This window comes from Ixodes scapularis, unplaced genomic scaffold, assembly GCF_016920785.2.
Source record: "Ixodes scapularis isolate PalLabHiFi unplaced genomic scaffold, ASM1692078v2 PGA_scaffold0__279_contigs__length_252992795, whole genome shotgun sequence".
NCBI classification, from domain to species: domain Eukaryota; kingdom Metazoa; phylum Arthropoda; class Arachnida; order Ixodida; family Ixodidae; genus Ixodes; species Ixodes scapularis.
This window is the reverse complement of record NW_024609835.1, coordinates 25,965,042-25,984,209: the sequence shown is the minus strand read 5'-3', so window position 1 is coordinate 25,984,209 and position 19,168 is coordinate 25,965,042. Positions and strand designations below refer to the sequence as shown.

Sequence of the window (19,168 nt, the reverse complement as noted above, 5' to 3'; positions counted from 1 at the left end):
AGATAACGCGGCCTCTGAACGAACTGCTGCGCAAAGGCGTCAAATGGCGTTGGACGGAGGCACAGCAAAATGCTTTCCTTCAACTGTCCAGAGCTATTGCTATCTTTGAAGCTCCCAGATCTCAACCGTCCGTTTGTGCTGCAAACCGATGCGAGCGGCTACGGTTTAGGTGCTGTGCTGCTTCAAGACTTTGATGGTGTCTTACGACCCGTAGCGTTTGCTAGCCATACGTTGACAGCAGCTCAGCGGAATTACAACGTTTGCGAGCTTGAGTGCCTAGCCATCATATTCGCCCTGCAGAAATTCAACATGTATCTTGATGGCGCGCGCTTTGTGATCCAGTCGGATAATGCCGCCTTGTCTTGGCTTCAGCGGCTGGAAAATCCGGCAGGACGATTAGCACGCTGGGCACTTACGCTTCAGAAATATGACTATACCATTGTGCACAAGCCAGGCTCACAAAACAAAGTTGCAGACACTTTGTCGCGCGCTCCGCTCGGCGAAGAGCACGTGCCCGAGGATGCCGATGTTGTGGCTGCGATAGATGCTGGCTCGCGCTGGGGTACTTTGATTAGCCGAGATGAGCTTCGTGCTGCACAGCAGAACGATGGACTTTGTCGCAGGGTCTCTGAGTGGTTATCTTCACGTGACCGACGTGGCAACAGAGACGCTGACATGGGTTTTGACTCGTACTTGCTGGCCGAAGACGGTCTGCTCCTCCGGTACATACCTCAGATAGACGGCGAGGAGGGTGGCTCCACGGACACTCCATTTCGAGCCGTGATACCTCGCCGACTTCGCACGTCCTTCAATAGATACTACCATGACTCTGCTTTGGCTGGTCACAGTAGTGGCTGCAAGACTTTCGAAAAGTTAAGCCGTACTGCAACTTGGCCAGGAATTCGTCAGGACGTGCTGAGGTACGCTCGTTCATGCCCAGTTTGTCAGAAAGCCAAACCGCGCGGTGGTCAGCCCCCTGGTCTCATGCAGCCAGTCGTGAGTCGGTCCCCATGGGAATGCGTTGCTGTCGACGTCATGGGCCCTTTCCCACGCAGTCCGCGTGGCAACCAGTACTTGTTGGTTGTCACGGATCACTTTAGCAAGTGGGTGGAGCTATTTGCATTACGGTCGCTGACGTCCAAAAGAATCTGGTCGTGTCTGATGGAGACGTTCACACGCTTCGGATTTCCGGCGAAATTGATTAGCGACAACGCTACTTACTTTGCCAGCAAAGTGTTCCGAGACTCATGTGCCGCATTGGGCATACAACACAAGCGGACGTCTCCCTATCACCCACAGGCAAACATCACGGAGCGGGTGAACCGAAACCTGAAATCGATGCTAATAGCTCACACCGAATGTCACCCTGACTGGGACGCAAAGCTCCCAGAGCTCGCGTTCGCAACACGCACAACCGTTAACCGGTCTACAGGTTTTACGCCAGCTTGCCTTAATTTCGGAAAGGAGCTGACTTTCCCGCTGGAAAACACTTGCACGACCAACAACCGTGGCGCTGCTCGCTCATACGGTCAGCTTGCAGGAAGCCTACGACACAGACTCAGGAACATCGTTCGTGATGCCCGGGAGAGCTTGGACGCCGCACGGTTTCAGCAGGCATATATATGTGTATATATATATATGTGTGTATATATATATATATATATATATATATATATATATATATATGTGTATATATATATATATATGTGTGTATATATATATATATGTGTGTATATATATATATATATGTGTGTATATATATATATATATATATGTGTGTATATATATATATGTGTGTATATATATCTTTTTGGAGGGGGGGGGGGGGGGTTGGGTGGTGGAAGAAGTACCAAAGAGTAAGCGAGATAGGAAGTGTAAGAGCAAGAGACTTCAGCGCAAAAGTAGAGCGAGCAGATGTAGCATACGTAAACATACAGAGAGAGGTACGAGCAGGTTAAAATGAGAGGATACAGAAGAGAAACTAAGAAAGGAAGATTTAATTGTATATATGGGTTAGTTGAGACGTATCTTAGAGACGCCGAGCAACCCCCTTACAATCCTGATTACACATGGAACACAGCAATGAAACGGAGGGCAGCAGGAAAAGAGGCGGGATTGGAGCGTGTTTTAGAAAAAGTGCTGAGTGGCATAGAGTCGGAGAAGAACGCACGGAACATTGATGGCTAAAAGGGGCTTTCAGGGGTACCGGTCCTTCTTAGATTTGTGTACCTCTGAACACAAATCTAGGGGTAAATGCTAAAGAGGAGAACAGCAAAGTGGTAGAATGTATTTCAAAATACATTATTTAACTAGGAGAACATCACGAAGTAATTATCCTAGGGGACATAAAGGCTTATTTAGATGCTTATTTAGAAGACCTGGATGGGTACACAGATTCGACAAGAAACATGCTCCTGGAAATGTGTGAAAGACATTACTTAGTATGTTTATGCAATACCGGTGAGAAGTCTGACTGGCTAAGAACATGGGAAACGGGTAGTATATATTGTACAGTAAATCACACACTGATGTCAAATGGAATGTATAGTAGGCTACAGACAATGAAAATAGATGAAGAGAGTTCAAGAAGCCTCGGTAGTGATCACAAACGAATTAAGCTGAGCTTTACTGGGGAAGGAAACGCAAGGACAGAGCAAGACAAACCAGACCAAACATTTTATACAGAGAAGCAGTCAAAAGTATAGTCGTTAAGAAAATAGGAGATAATTTCTGGGGATACTCAAAAGGATTGAAGTTACCCAAGGCTAACTAAGCTATTCGAACAAGAGCTGTCTAATGTATGCAATAAAAGAAGGGGCAAGCGAAGACGGAAATCTAAGAGCTGGTGGGACGATGACGTAAAGAAGGCAATTGAGAAACGTCAAGAAGCTTTCTGAAAACACATATACTCTCAGTGCAATGGGGAACCAGAAAGTGAGGTCAACAAGAGGTTGGAATTTAAAAGATTCAAATTGGAGGGGGGGGGGGGAAGGGCGGGGGGTCACAATGGCTGTCTAAAGTAAATATAAAATATAGAAAGGCAGCCACAAAGTTTTGGAACCACTTGAATTCACTAAGTCATAAAGTAAACCAAAGTCAGAGCAGTATATTGTCATGCCTGAGGGTAGTCAGCTTGAAGGCGATGTGGCAATGATATATATATAGGGCTTGCATTGATGTCACGTCAGCCGCCATTGCTCCGTATAATGGTCCAGTGTCCGTACCTTTTGCGGCATACATTTGGCACCATCGAATCTGTTCTTCTTCTCCGACAGCCTTTTTAAAAATAACAAATTCGGATTTTGCGACATGTATGCTGCAGAGGATACGGGCACAGGAGCGTGGTATGGTGCAATGACGGCTGGTACAGTGCCATATGACGTCACATGCAAGCCATATATAGGAGCAGTAATAACACAGAAGTTAAAGCAGCAAGGATAGATGGGAAGCGCCTTACCAGAGAAGGACAAAAAAAAATAGGAAAGAGCAGAACGGGGGGTTCCTGGGGGTACATCAACAGGTGCAGATGGTATACCAATAAAGTTGGTTGCGTATGTTCTACACAAGCACCAAGAAAGCGTCGCCCAGAACAATACTGGGAAACCGAGTGCCAATACTCTAAGCGTAGCTCATATAGTGGCTTTAACCGCTTCCAATGTTACAAGCACAAGAGCACGTGGTCACGGATCTGAAGCATTCTTTCGCCGAACAAGCACTCGCGATAGAAAGCCACGTCCGAAATACAGGGGTACGGGCTAGCTCATGCTTGCAGTTTTGGCTGCAGCCTCAGCTTACGGAACATGCCATCACTTTTCCACCCTAAGGCAGGCCATGTTTAAGCGTTAATCAAATCAAACGTTGCTCTCGGTATCGCAGGCTGGCGTGTCTTCCCAAACGACACCTCGATCTCTTCCAGCGTCTTTCCTTTCGTCTCTGGAATAAAAAGCAGCACCAGCAAAAACCCTAGCGCCATGTTAGCACCGTAGAACCAGTACAAACCGTCGTTACCCAATAAGTACATCGCGGAGTGATACTCTCTCGCGATCAGGGCGCCACACCCGAAGTTGAAGGCGGTCGAGATGCCCGTCGCAAAGCCCTTGATGTCCGGCGGCAGCATTTCGCCCATCAACATCCACGGCAACGGGCCCAGCCCCACAGAATAGCCCAGCATGAACACACACAACGCCAACAGTGGCAGCCAGCCGTACGCCGCGACGAAGCTAGGCCCGACGCTGTCCTTGAGGTGATAAAAGGCCCCCAGGACGACCAGGCTTAAGCAGCACACGCTACAAGAAAATAGCAGAAGTATCTTCCGGCCGAGACGATCAATGAGCAAAGTGCCCAAGACCCCACACGCGACCTGCACCCCGCCGACGATGATGGCACTGTCTGCGGACGCTATCGTCGACCCCGCCGTCTCGAAGATGTCTTGGGTGTAGAACAGCACAATGCTGATGCCGGAGAACTGCTGGAGGATCATACCAAAGAGCACGCATAAGAAGGGCTTGTAAATGTGCGGAAGCTTGAAGACGGCCAGTGAGAACGCCTCAGGGACGGACGAGTGGGACTGCAGCATCTCGAAGCTCTCCTTGGCGCCGTCGCCTTCGTAGAACTGCAGAGACCTCATGGCTTCCTCCGAGCGCCCGGACTGGAAAAGCCAGCGGGGAGACTCCGCTACCTTGGGCATTATGAGCACGTTGATGACTGTGGGGACCATGCACGCTGTGGCCAGCCATCTGTAGTCGAGCCACTTGCCCAGGACGTACGCCAGTAGCATTCCGGAAGTGGCGGCGATGTTGCAGACGGTGTTTAGGATGCCCCGGATATCGGCGGGGCTGACTTCCGACACGAAGACCGGAACCACGAGTGCCGTCATGCCCGTCGAAAAGCCGGTCAGTGCACGGCCGGCGAACATTAGTCCCGGATTGGGTAGCATCTCGATGAGCAGGAAACCCAGGACAAAACCCGGCACAGCGAAAAGGATTATGTCCTTCCGGCCGATTCTGTTAACGAGTTGCCCTGCAAAGATGAAGAGTGCATTTCGTGTGTTATAGGGACATCGATTATGCCTGACAGTTTAAAAAATCAGGGGCATGGCAAATCCGTGCCGAAAATCATATTATCACTCCGCAAACACTATCCGATAGCAACGCCGAAGAACGAAGCACGGTGCAAAGCTACGCTGATTGGTTCATTACGAAGTCTATAACAATACTCTAAAACAAGGGACAAAAACTGGGTATCTTGCTTCTTGTCACGTTATAGGCGCTGTTACTGTTTTATAACTATAAATTACAAAGGTAGGTAGTCATTCATTGGCGATAGATCTATTACCGATCACCTATCCATTTATTTGTTTCTACTTGGCGATTGTGCACACTTCTACCACTGCTGCCATTCGTTCCTGCTTAAAGTAACAAAGTTACCGGAAAAAGTAAAGATTTACGAATATCGCGACATTACCGACTCGGATGCTGCGATTTATACATGCGATTTTACAGTTGCAACGTTGCAACGTTGCTGGTGTAGCAAAAAAAAAAATGTTTTCTGGGAGTAGAGGGTTTAAAGAGATGCTGAACCAAACATTTCAGTGTCTATAATAAGTGGCGCACGATCTTTCCATGAGCTAGCAGCTGCCGGTGTGCGCGAGCACACGCAACGAAATTGACGTCATATTCCCCCATTCGCGCTTAAGATGACAGTGAAATAATAAATAAATAATAAATAAATGAACTTTATTTTTCATTACCCATTACAGGTAATGATGGGGCCGAGAATAAAAGCCGCGACAGACGGTTTGACAAGCCCTCGGCCCCAGTGACATTCTGCAGCAGTCACAGAGAACATTCAAACAAAGCACAAAGGTATTCAGTCAAAGAACAACCACATTCAACCGATATCAATAACCCTGTCAATTTTCGAAGCAATATAAATATATCAGATTTACGTTTGCATAATAATTAAATGAATGGGCTTTGGGCCAAAAAAGAATAAAAACAAGCTTTTCATCTGCACAAGTAAAAACTACCTGCTCGCTTAGCTTTTACACCAGACCCCACTGTAGAGATGAAAAGCTTGTCTTTATTCTCTTTTTCACTGAAGCCCACACATTTCACTGTCATATTAAGCTTGAATGGAGGATCACGCCGTCGATTTCCTCGCGTGTGCTCGCGCACACCGGCGGCGGCTGGCTCGTGGAAAGATCGTGCGCCACTAACTATAGACAATTGCAAGCTGGGCGACTGGCCGCCGCCATGTCTCTGCTCGAGCAGGCACGCCCGTGCGATTACGAGCTTGCCAAAGCTACGTTCACCCGCGCCTTGCACGCGCTTGCACGCATGGGGCACCACTTGTGGCGCCATGCGTGCAATTGTCTATAGACACTGGAATGTTTGGTTCAGCATCCCTTTAAAATGGTAACTGCAAGATCGCAAGAACAATGGCAACATGGGGATCGAGCTTCACTCGTTGCCAGGAGCACCGCGTAATGCCCAAGTCTGGACGTGTGCGGCCTGCGGTACACTACCTCCTGCGAGTCCCCCGAAGAGCGCTCCGATCGTGACGAGCGATCCAAACCAGTCCCCCTGGCTGTCGCTGAAGGGCATCCGGCGTCGGATGTCCGGCAGGGCAGGCGACGAGTAGCTTAGCGTCAGGCCACAAGACAGCGTCGCAATACAGGCCGAGCTCACCGCCAGGTAGAGGCCCACACGGCCCCGCCGTCCATGCGAATCGGACTCCGTCAGGGCGGTGTTGTCGTCCATGTGGAGCCGTTGATCCCCCGAGAAAAACAATAAAATCAAATCATTTTTGTTTTTCTTTTTTTATTTTGGGGGGGGGGGGGGGGGTGAGAAGTGTGGTGTTTGGAGCACATCTCCGACTGGTTAGTTTACCTCAGAATTTCGACCCGGAACAGAACTGAACCGAACTAATATCGAACCGCTATTTTAAATTTTAGTCGAACCGGCGCTGAACCGAAATCGTTCGCCGTCACCTTGGAAGGGAACCGGAACTTAACCAGAAAAAAACATTTAACGGTAACTGATTAAAAAAGAGTTCAGCCCAGTATTTATATTTTTTGTTGTTAATACTACGAATTGAATACTTGAGAATAAAACAATAGGCAGCTTTACCTTATTTACCTATAAAATCGCCATACACAAAATTGCAGTGAATAAGAAATGGTGGCCCTTCATTGCCTTTTTTTTTTGGCATTCTGATCAATCAGGTCACGTCAAGTGTCACATGATATCGTGCGGCGTGGACACGTGACATCACGGCGTCAAGTACGGACTTGTGAAAATAAAGTGTCTAGAACTAAACCCGTGCCCTACGCGCTGGCATCCCGAGCACGTGGCAATGATGAACATTTTAAATGTTTAGAATAGGCTACCTCAACGCTTTTGGGCCACCTGAGCTGCTCAGTACGTCGCATTGCGCAAGCGCAGACGTTCTGCGCATGCGCAGTGCGAATCCCCAAACTGTTCGTGAAACCCAAAGTGTTGGGGCCGCTATTTTAAAACTTTCTAATAACTTTGGTGTAGTGTCCTTCCAAGCCACCTTCCGACTTTAGTAGAGAAAGCCAATAATGGCGGAAAACACGGAGCGCCATCGTGGTGGTGGGCTCAAAGGGGAGGTGTGGAGGTCGCTCCTTTCTCCCAAGAGCCGTGAACGGTGCCACGCTTCATGTCTCGCATCTTACTGCTAGCTAATCTTCTTTGTTATCCAGCTGCCTCATATTTGTCACGACTAAAGTGGTTCTTGCCGTTGCAACGCTGGTAGTAATTTTTTTTTTGTTGTTGCTAAGTTGGGCATTATATTAGACGGAGAGGGCAAAAAAAAAAGCAAAAGAAAAATAAAGGGTCGTGTTTCGATTTACGACTCAATCATATTCGTACAATGCGCCGAGAGAGTGAGGGGGAGGAGGAGACGTCGGAACGCCGAGCCCTGGTTGGAACGATTAGTGGGTAGACCTAGAGCCATAGCAGACTTTGACTTCACTGCATTTTATCGTGTGAATCCGCAAGTTTACACTTGCGGATTCGCGGGCGGATCCGCGCGGGCGGAAAGTGGATTTTGGAGCCGGGTGGCGAAACCGCCTCGTCGCCAATGGAAAATCTCAATACGGGTCGCGGGCTCACGCAGATCTTCCGTCAGCGTCCTGTCGATTTCGCCACCAGGCTCTAAAATCCACTTTCAGCCTCTGCGGATCCGCCCGTGAATCCGAAAGGGTAAACGCGCCATTATAAGGCGGAACGCCGGCGTCAGGCGTTAGAACGCAGAACGGAGGCGTTTGGCTCTCGCATTCGAACGCGTTCGGCGAATGCAGTGGAGACAAAGGCATCTGGGTTAAAAAGACACTAACAGCGTATTTGTGCCCGCCAAGGTTTTTATTTGAACGTGATCTAGAAGAGCCCAACTACCCAGAACATAATTTGCGGCTCGAAATTCGTATTCTTTCCGCTCGAAAACCACCGGTCGAGAATTGGCCGGTAGGTAATGAGCGCACTCACTCTCATTTTTTTTTTTTTTTTTTACAGTCACACGCATTTAAGTTGATGCATACCAAGTACTATATTCAAGGTCGTGGGTCATCTAAGGCCCCCATTCAATATTAAAAATAGAAAGGAATATCAATTATATTTTCGTGCTTTCCAAAACGTTGCAAATACGTTGACAAAAAAAATCTTTGCACGGATCACGGAAAGTAAATGCACACGTCATTCTCAATATGGCGACGTACTGCGGGCTGGACGACGCAATGGCCGGGCACGGCGGACCAACGTTGCGACCAACGAGCTTGAGTAAACTTAGAGCGGTAAACCAACGGTCAAAAATGGCACCCCCCCCCCCCCCCCCCGGTTGCCGCCATCTTGCCTGTTTGCCACATTAGTGATCACGTGACGTTAAGATGGTTGCGCCCAGAGGTGGGCCAGATCAGATTGGCCAGATCGCGGTCAGCAGATGGGCACTCTGGGGCTGCGTTCGAATCTTACTCGAATGGCGCCAAGTTATTCCGGCGGGTCAAGTCACGTGACAAGACAGATGCAGCAACGCTGGACGTGGGTAGGTTTTCGAGCGCAACGGGTACGATAACTTCACCCAGGAGTGAGATAGATGCTGCGTTCGATTTACTTGTACCTCCTGCGCCGTCGCTTGTCTCGTTGCTCGCATAATCGCTTGCACGAGCCCATAGTTCAATGCTGTGTTCATCAATATTAATTGAGTATAAACCGCATGTAAGCGATTTGGAGAGCGACGAGACAAGCGACGGCGACCCGCTTCGCTGTCGTCCGGTTAGTCGCGCGACGAAGCAAAGCGCATGGAAGCGACGGGAGCAAGCGGCCAAGACGGTGAGCGATGTTTTCTAGAAATCCAAAACCGAGCGACGCGATGGGCGACACTGAGAAATCTCCGTCCCTCCACGCTGACTCTCGTCGTTGTCGCCGTCGTTCGTCTTGTCGCGCGCTTACATGCGGTTCGGCTTCACGGAAACAAGGGCGCACATGCAGCGAGAAGAACAACTTTGATAGCCTTGCTGCGTCAGTTGAAATTCGCACTTGTCGGTATGGTGTTGACTGCCCTATTCGCGACAAAAGCGTAAGAATGTGATGAACTTACATGGTCTCTGAAACCTAGGCCACAATCTTGTATCGACCATCCATTCGCTGTCCGATTACATTTCATAAATAAGAAAATACAAGAGCTATGTTGAAATGTAGATATCAAATGAAAGCCCGAAATATCGAAAAGACTTAAAGAAAACCCAAGATTTCAACGCAGAACGTAAAAGAACACGAAAACAAAGCTCCGGTGGTGGCCGGTGCACCACACAACGCGGAGGAGCAACGGCGAGAAACTGAAGGTCGGCTACGGCGGCCCGGAAAGCGTGCCGACTGGTGACAGCTCAAGTAACTGACTCGCTGAAAGCAACAGATTTGTGAGAATGTTAGTCTTGATATTTTTTATGAAGGGTGTAAATTTCGAAAGTGTATTGAGACTATTGTTTTGGCCTAACATTTCGTTTTTATCTTGTTAAATATTTTAGCGGGGAATATTTTCCGATCAATTTAGCGGGGAAATTTTTCCGCTAAATGAAGCGGGGAAAATTTTCCGCTAAATTTAGCGGCGAACTTTTTCCACTAAATTTAGCGAGAAAATGTTTCCCCGAAATATAGCAGAAAATGTTTTCCGCTAAATTTAGCGGGGCATTTTTTTTGCTGAAGAATGTTTTTCGCTAAAATTTTTTTTTGCTAAATTTAGCGGGTAATATTTTCCGCTAAATTTAACGGGGAAGTTTTTCCACTAAATTTAGCGGAAAAAAATCCCTCCTCCGCCTCCTCCCCCTTCTCCCTCGTGACGTCACACGCGATGTCACATGTGACGTCATTATGAAAATCTTCCCATGATGCAACGCGCGGCTACGCCGACGCCAACGCCGCTCAAGCCGGAAATGGGCGCCTTAGAGCTGTGCTATAAAAGAAGTAGGTTATAAGATTGGTGGAGAAGGTTCAGAGAAGCGTGATAGTGCAAAAAACTGCAACGAACCGCAGAAACAGTCCCATTTTTTCTCTCTGCCTCGTCGTTCGCTCTGCCGATCGCTGTGGTTGGCTCTCCCAGTGCCGGGTGAAAAAGCGCGTTACACTCGCAGTCACTATCGCGAGCTGATTAGCCGATCATACAAAAGTCACTGGATGGAAATGATATCAGGGAGTTTTAGAATCAGGCACCACACATCTTTTGGTCCCCCAAACAGCTTGGGGCGTCGCACATCCCATGGTCAGAACTACTGCGCTTGCACAATGCGACGCTGCATGCTGTTTTAGGGGACCCACACTCTAAGAAATGCCTGCGCGTCTACTTACCCGCAAAACACTCAAAGAGCCAATCATTGCGATCTAGGAAATCGGCTCAGCGAATGATGAGGATCCGTTTAGACCTAAAAATGAAGTCCGCGCTGTGACATTACGCAATGCAATGCAAAGTGTCATGCTTGCATTGCGTAATGCCACAGCGCATACTTCATTTTTAGGTCTAAACGGATGTTCCGCCTCATCACTCGCTAAGCTGATTTCCTAGATCGCAATGATTGGCCCTTTTGAGTGTTTTGCGGGAAGTAGACGTGCAGGTATTTCTTAGAGTGCAAAGCTTTGCTCGGCCCCCCTATTCTAAAGCTCTATTAACTTTAACGTGAGAGAGAGGCACGCCGGGGATAGGGTGTAAGCGAGATATCGAGCTGAAGTTCGCTTTCTGCGCTTGCGCTCAACAGCAGATAGCAAGAAAACAATAGGTGAAACTGAAGCGTCGTTAAAACAAGAACACGCACCAACCGAGACCCGTAAAACGAAGGGACAAACTGAGCAGTGCAGAACACCTATTTTCCAACTCACAGTCACGGGTTACCAAGTGATCGATGCTTGCTTCAATAACGTCCGAGTTGGCAAATCCGCAATAGCGCACAACGTGGCTTCAAACTCCCCCAAGACTTGCACCGCGAGCGGCGCAGATACTCGAAAATCCGGGCAATCAGGGAGCAAGCTTCTGTCGCCCGTATCGATGACGCCACGCAATTTGACTTGAAACAAGAGATATCTGCTCACGATATTGAGCGAAAATGAGATAAGCTGGATAGGGAGGACGCCAGTAGGAATGGCTGCGAGCGGCACGTGTGTCCATGCGATAGACGCAGACATGTACAAGTTACTAAAGAAAGTAACTAAGTTATTGAGTAGTGGCCTCAGAAGTAATTTTAGTGGAGTAGAAATTACTCAAATGGAGAGTAATGGAGAAAATCGCTAATCACCGTAAAAAAGTAGCAAATTACTTTTGAAGCCACTTTTATATGTTTTTTTTTTTTTTATTGTGACAGGGAATTAAGGAGGTTTTGATTCGTTAGCGAAATTATGCTAGCCAAATATGATTCGGCTTATTTTTTCACAGAAATGCTTTAATAGCTTGTTCTGCTTCTGCGTGCCCAATTGTTTTTTGTTTTTTTTTTGTAAATGATGTACCGCGAATGTATCATTTCTACTTTGAGGTTTAGCACTGTCTGAGCTTGACATTTTAGAGAGTGTTTGCATGTTTACAGTTTTCCGTAAAGTACACCTAAAAAGTACTTAAAGGAGGACCAGCAGAGATATTCTTCAGCCTGGCGGAAAGTCCTCCTCGCCCTCTTTTTTTCCCTTTCTCTCCTGTCTTGCAGCACGGCGAGGCGGGGGGAAGGGTCCCTTTTTGCGCCGGCTTCTTCTGAGAGGATAAGCCGAGAAAATCCCCATTGTGAGAGACGGGCGATGGGTTTGGCAGCAGCGACCTCGTGACTTACGGGTAGCTTCAGCTCTTATCGCGTAATCTGCCCTATTTTTTGGCGCTCGCCAAGCCTATACTCCGTTTCACCTTCCGTCCGAGCACAGCGGACGCTAGGAGCCATCCCAGCCAATGCGGCGTTGAGGGAATGTCATGCGACCTTGAGCTCCCTGCGTCGCCCCGCCTTACCGGCAGGTCACGCGACTTTCTCCCGGCGCTGGATCGGCTGGGATGGCTCGTGGCGTCCACTGCGCTCGGACTGAAGGTGGAACGGAGTATAGCCCCTCGGGCGTACGGTTCACGGAGCTGCAAGGCTGCGCCCTTCCAGACACCGAATTTGAGCTGTCGAGGTTGTTTGGCTGTAGCCCGTGGCAAAGGAAACATACTTCGGAGCTGCGGTGCATCCCCACACCCATTGAAGGTACGTTTCGTAGATATTCTCGGTTGATCAAGGAGCTTAGAACACATGCGCGAGATGTGGTGACTTCAATATGTGAGGTTGACTGACATATTCACAAAACATTCCATCTTCAAGAGACAGGCTTATTACGCTCAAACCTGCCTCAATTGGGATCGCTGGAAGACAGAACTATGTACCAGGCGCGGGCATCTTGTAGCGGATCTCTGTTTTCTAGCAGCGAGCACAAATTATTGTGTGCGTAACTCACACTATATGATGGCCAACAAATGTAGATGACATTTATATTTACACGTCCCAACAACCGCATGAGGTGAGAAGGCAGCAGTTGTGTGTGTCGATATTAAAAAAAGTTTTAGTGGATCGTTTTAGCTCTTGGATAACCGTATCCTACATCAATATATAAGCTATAGACCGACACGCTGTTTACAAACAAGCCCACGTTTGCCCACACCATGTGTGGGCACTGCGCGTGCGCAGAAACCAAATTTGGAAGGAGTGAAGCGTCCGCGCATGCGCAGTGCCGTCGACAGCGCCACCGCAGCTGCGTGACGTCAGGGCCGCGTGTTGGTCTATACCCTTTCTGTGAGCATTATTTATCGAGTGCGGCTATCGAAGCGTGTCGTGTTATAGTTCAACGTTGCTAAATCGGTGCTATAGCACGTGCTGCCGCTTTAAAGTATTTTTGAGCCATTAAAATAAAAGAATAAACTAAACGTAGGCGATTTTTTTTTTTAACATGAAACGCGTTTGTAATTTTTCATTGCAAACAGATTTTAGGTATACCGCCACACAGTTAGCAAGGACAAACTATCGCTGGTTTTTCTCGTTTTGTTTTCTTAGAAGTGAATGATGTTTAGAAAACTGTTAATGTGAGTATTCAACCTAAGTGGCAGAGCTTAGTGCTAGACAATACATGTTGCTGGGCAGAAATAGTAAAAAGCGCCAATGTCGCGTTCGGGCTAACACTGCCACGTAATGTACGAATACCGCTACAAGATCAGCGCAAGCATATTATGGGAATGGATTTATTACAGAATTTGTTTTAATAGGTGAAAGGTTGCATTCTTATACAAGCAATTCGAAAAAGAATGCTTCTATTGGGCGCCGCCAACGGTTCGGCAAGCTGGGCTAATGAATCGGGAACAATGAGAGCAGCATGCCGGCAGTCGCCATTTTCTCTAAGCGGAGTTTTGAGGCGATTCGACAATCTGTTGTCGCTGAGACGGCGTTCGTTAAAACGAGCCTCTCTAAACCGCATGCCACAACTTTGCGTACACTGTTTATTGAGTCGCACCTCCTTTTTTATCAAGCTCAACAGAGCGCTGTAGGGAGGCAGACAGATGACTTCGTTCAATGCAAACTTTTTTCTCAATTAGTTTTGTTTCAATCGAATTATATGCCTGTATAACTAACGTGGTTTCTCTATACTCCCTGTAGGTGTATAACGTTCAGCGGACGGCCAGATGGAGTGCACCGAATGTTTTTGCGCTCCGTGTATACTGACCCAAGGCCACGTGAGGGTGGGGATGGGCCAGGCACCGTCGTCCAAGAATCCTGGGGTTCGCAAGAAGTATTACAGAATGTACTGGGCCTGCCTGGCAAATCTGGCCGCTTGGCGTGACCCCAGGTACTTGGAGAAGAAGAGACAAGCCGGCCAAGGAGTATATACTAAGCGTGAATTGATGCCAGTGTGCGTAGTTGCACACGTCCGGTGCCTGTATCCAAACCCACCTGGTGTTCCCTACATGGGGCACATGTGGGAGTAAACTATTTGTGTATAAAGTCTCTGGATTCAGCGCCTTTCTTTCTGTGCCTAGTTATTAGTGCAGTGTTAGCACGTTAAATGTCTCAAATCTGTAGTCCACCTTTTTTTCTTGAAACACCTAGTGCGCATGCCCTCTATCCATCGTCCCTGCGTGGGTTCGGGAAAGCGTTTTGCCCCACCAAATTCGCCATATTATTTGTTCCACTCTGGTGAGGGGCGAGCCGCGTGAGTAACGCTGACTCGTGTAGCTCTTAGCAGGCTCTCGCCACCGAGTCACAAGTCGGTGCCTGCATCGCGACTGCTGGTTTAGGTGACCCGCGTTTCGTCAAGCTGTTTTTACAGCTTTCTTTCCGTGTCACCTTTTCAACATTGTTTTTCTTGGAAAAAAATAGAGGTACTATTATTATTGTAACCTCGCGTAAAGTTCAATAAGGGAGCACGACCTCGAGCGTTTTCAACAGCCGGTGGTATAGGTAGCAATGGGGCTGTACAACACTAGAGCGCACGTTAGAAGAACGCCGACATTAGACCGCCGACAGTAGAGCGCCACGACGTTAGCTCGCGCGGCATGAGAGCGCCGCAACGTTAGAGCGCACGACTCGAAAGCGCTGCGACGTTAGCGCGCGCGACTCGAGAGCACATCGAGAGCGCACAACCAGTCAAGCGCGAGTGGCCCAACCACTTCTTCGGGCATCGCGTGCTTTATGTAAAATTGGCGGGGATTTACGCCGTGGCATTTGGCAAGGACATTGCGAAATGAGTCGACGAATTTTTTTCGTGTAACAAACCAAGAAATGTTTAAAAAAACTGACAGCAAAAAAAAAAAAAAAGGATTATCTGTAGCGTATATTTCCGCAGAAAAAAAAATGCAGCTGATCTATATAGCTCCATTAGTTTTCTGATGTTATATCTCACAGATTTGAAGGGGAGGTTTTCCTGTATCCGTCAAAAGACTGAAAAGCTTTGCATCCGATAAAACTGCGCTGAGCTTTCCTTCGATGAGTGTTTTACTGAACTTTTTTAGCGGTGAGCTTTTTCCATTACGGTCATGGACGTCAAAATACTATTAAAGTTATGCGAGAAACGTCCCAATAACCGCCAAAATGATAGGGGTCCAAATGCCTGTCAAAAATAGACCAAATATAGCAAAAAGCAAACATTTATTGTATATCCGAGAGACGCACCGCACCACCGTGAAGAAATCTTAGACTCGCTGCTCCACCCAACTGCAGGCATTCCCGGTACCTATATGGCCACACCCTTGCCCCCTTCTCTCTTCTATGTCAGCAAACAATTGGTTAGAAGGAGCCGTACCCTTTTTATTTTTATTTTTTTATTAAAGGCATCTTTAATAAATCGAAAATCGCCAATGCTCCGATTCGATGAGTCGCACAATTTAGTTCTGTCTATGGAGCCGCGGGTACATCCCACAATTTGCAGTGTTCGCTCAACTGGGGTGCGCTCTCGTGACATGCGCTCTGGTATCAAGCGCGCTACTGTCGCAGAGCCTTCGCGTCGCGCGCTCTTACGTCGGCGCTCTAGTGTCGCGCGTTCTAAAGGTACCCTCCCAGCAATCGGCTGCCTAAATTACTATTGGCCGGATTCGGAGAAAAGCTTTTCTTTCACTTTCCGTGCGGTGATAATTTTCCCGTCATACAGTTGGCGTGGATACGTGACGTCAGCAGCGAAATAACACCACACACGGTCCCGAGTAAGGCTCGTACCGTCGGGAAAATTACGGACTTCCTGGTCCGCCTCAAATGCGAACAGAATTTCCTCATCTCAAAAAATCGCAACACGACAGCCCCGAAACGTAAATAACGTTTGCAAAATGCCGACGACAATATATACAACGCAAGCTAAAAACCAAAACTGAAGAAGCCATGGTTATGGTACCGCGGTACAAGAGCGCGATTTCTGGTGCGGATCCGTCTTGAACCCAGCCGCATAATTCTACAAATATTCAATCCTCTTAGGCAAGTGCATAAATTGCAAAATTATATTGCACATTTATTTTCAAAATAAATAGGGCATGGTGCGCAGAGGAATTGCTAGCTTAGTTTGTTAAAAAAAATTGGAAAAAACGAGAACGGAAAAACAGTGTATCACTCACTAGCAGACAGATATCGAGCCTAACTTAGATAAATATACGTATAACACCGAAACAAATATTGCCAATGCCAGAACACGCGCGGTGCGTCAGAAAATACTCGCAATATACTGTGCGTAAAAGGCTGTGCTTTTCTTGTGAGTCTCGACTGCAATCAAATTAATTTTTCTCTTCAGCTAATCTATTTTTTTATCGAAATTATTAATATCTCGTTCAAGACTCACGAGAGGCACAGCCAAGAGGTGATGTACATTCTGCTGAGCTCTGATCTATTTATGCGCTAAGTGTAAAAGGGTGAGCACTTTATATACTCCGAAACCCCTCGACGGGCGTTTATTCGGAATTTGTACTTCGGAAGATCACACCCTGGTTGAAGCTCTTTCGCAATCGTATGTACCGGTTAGCGTTCACTTTCTCTTGTGTGGCATCTGTATTTGGCAACGACAAAAGATTGTCATGAAAATTGTATATTTGCATAATAATTACAGGTACATCTTTGAGTCCGCGGAATGGCTTTTTCTGTCCCTTGTCCAGTGATGTCCCGAGCTGGGAAATAAAAACAAACAAACATGTAGAAGTACACACAACAATTGCCCAACTGTTCTAATGAAATAAGCTTGCTTGTTATTATACGTCAATGGTACTAGTTTAAATTTACATTAGGCCTACCTATAAGTTATACACTCTCGTCATTCACAAGGGAGTCGTCATTCACCGTGCTGGCATCTCCCAGGGCAGCAGACCGAAGTACCAACTCCCGAATCTTTTGAACGAAGCTGGAGGAAAAGAATAGAGGATTAGTATTCCATGGCAACACTGTACACTTCAAAATATTCTACCTGTATGTCTTCCTGAAGTACTTCCTTTTCCCGCCTTGCCGGTCTGGATGACGACAGTCCTCAATAGAGTAACGTGAAGTGTAGCCTCGCCCAACATGCTCATTCCAGTCTAGGAGTGCCAAGCTCTGCCTCAGTTTGTAGCTTCTGTCCTGGTAATGAATCCTCTTCTGGAGGTAAATTAGCATAGTATTATTGAATGACTCTACATAGAATGTATCCTTCGACTTTACGTAATCTTCCGCGTTCTTGTAGATGGTTGTTGATTTCAGAAATTTTGTTAGAAGTTCCGACGCTAGCGGGTCTTTCACGAGCAGCGTTGTCGGGACATGTCCATTTTCTTTGCAAATTGATTCCTCGCTGCATTTCTCGTGTTTACCTTCAAAATGGTTTACGCAGTTTATGAAAATATCTCTTAGCTTGGTTGGATTCCCCTCACAAGCGGCCATAGCATAGTACGCGTGGTTACGGACCGCTTGGCACTTGTCGGACAGCTCCACGTGCCATGTCTTGCCCTCGTTCCTCTTCGGTCCAGATGAAATTGCAAGAAATCCTTTCTTGAGGCTCTTCGCAGCGTGCCAGCGGTCGTTGGAGTTGGATGGCCCGTTTTTTTCTCTGATTATTTTATTGACTGTGGTGTTGCGGTCGTGTGCGTGATCTAGCACGGAGATCTTTTTAGAATCGAAGTACTCGTACAGCTTTTTGGTACCGAACGCTTCGTGCTTTTGGGAAGATAGTTCATCCTTTTTGCTTACGTGAACAATCCCTACAACTTTGTGGGTCATTTGGCCAAGCGCGACGACATCTGTGTGAGTGGAGTTCTTCCGGCAAGCGTGCCGAGCATCAGTCTCGACACTAATTGCTGTCGAAGTGGGGTCATGTTGCTCGGTGGCCCTTGATTCGCCCTCTTGCGCGGCTGCCAGGCTTTCAAGCTTGAGCAACTCTACAGCACCTTCGATATCTACAAGCAATTTCTCCACAGTGCGAGGGGAGTATGGCAATTTGCTAAAATTGCAAAACTTTTCAAACTGCGTCGCCAGAACTCCAGAGGAGGCATACGCCACCGTCAGCAAACAGTCTACAGCCCGGACGGAACCGACAACCGTGCTTGTGTTGAGCACCAGTGAATGGTTAATACACTTACAATGTATTCGTGATGCGAAACCCCAGGCGGTCACTTTCTCCAAAATAAGACTTTCCTTGCACTCTGAACTATGCTTCTCTACAGTCTGAATGACATTCCATAGCGCGGCTTTGTCGCAAACAACTAGGCATGGATCCCCTACAGGGTCAGGCGTGATCGCGCGCGATTCCGCTTCTTGATGCAGCGGCTTCGGTGTGTTGCACACAGCATTCGACGATCGTTCTTCTGAATTCCGTGTTTCAAGAAATCGTCGCAGCGCCTTGATTATCACAGCTGACAACGAGTCACACCTATTAACGGCTTTGGCTTGCTTTATCAAGTCGTCAAAAGCAGTCATCTCCGAGGGTTCAGAAAAAGTGAGGTTCAGGCTTCGTCGGAGATTGCTACGGTTACACACGTATACTTTTTCAGTTCCATCTCGCATACGCTTCTTGATCAAGTAAACAGGGGAATCTGACTTTTCGCTCATCTTGGCCTTTGGCGCGACTGTTTAAAGTTCTGAAACAAACAAAGCAAAAGTGATTTAATTAACTGAAGATTATAGGTTGAGCGAACTATTTACAAAATTTGAGGTTCCCTGAGCAGCCTTTTG

At 47.5% G+C, this 19,168-nt stretch overlaps 2 protein-coding genes and 1 long non-coding RNA gene across 3 annotated transcripts; 1 reads left to right on the top strand and 2 right to left on the bottom strand.

The window, feature by feature from the left end:
- Positions 1-1,813: 1,813 nt before the first annotated feature.
- Positions 1,814-11,504, bottom strand: LOC115309305 (facilitated trehalose transporter Tret1-like). The gene is made up of 3 exons (XM_029967512.3): positions 11,388-11,504; positions 6,527-6,761; positions 1,814-5,019 (listed from the first exon to the last, which is right to left on the bottom strand). Exons 2-3 carry the CDS (start codon positions 6,759-6,761, stop codon positions 3,836-3,838), a joined length of 1,419 nt encoding a protein of 472 aa, XP_029823372.2. The 5' UTR covers positions 11,388-11,504; the 3' UTR covers positions 1,814-3,835.
- A 1,073-nt stretch (positions 11,505-12,577) lies between these two features.
- Positions 12,578-14,503, top strand: LOC120839716. The gene is made up of 2 exons (XR_005715364.1): positions 12,578-12,721; positions 14,159-14,503. It is a non-coding gene; the product is annotated as an uncharacterized LOC120839716 (long non-coding RNA).
- A 2,534-nt stretch (positions 14,504-17,037) lies between these two features.
- LOC115320344 lies at positions 17,038-19,168 on the bottom strand. Its single transcript, XM_040210079.3, has 3 exons — positions 17,436-19,168; positions 17,266-17,372; positions 17,038-17,142 (listed from the first exon to the last, which is right to left on the bottom strand). The coding sequence occupies exons 1-2, from the start codon at positions 19,043-19,045 to the stop codon at positions 17,273-17,275; spliced, it is 1,710 nt and encodes a 569-aa protein (XP_040066013.1). The 5' UTR covers positions 19,046-19,168; the 3' UTR covers positions 17,038-17,142; positions 17,266-17,272.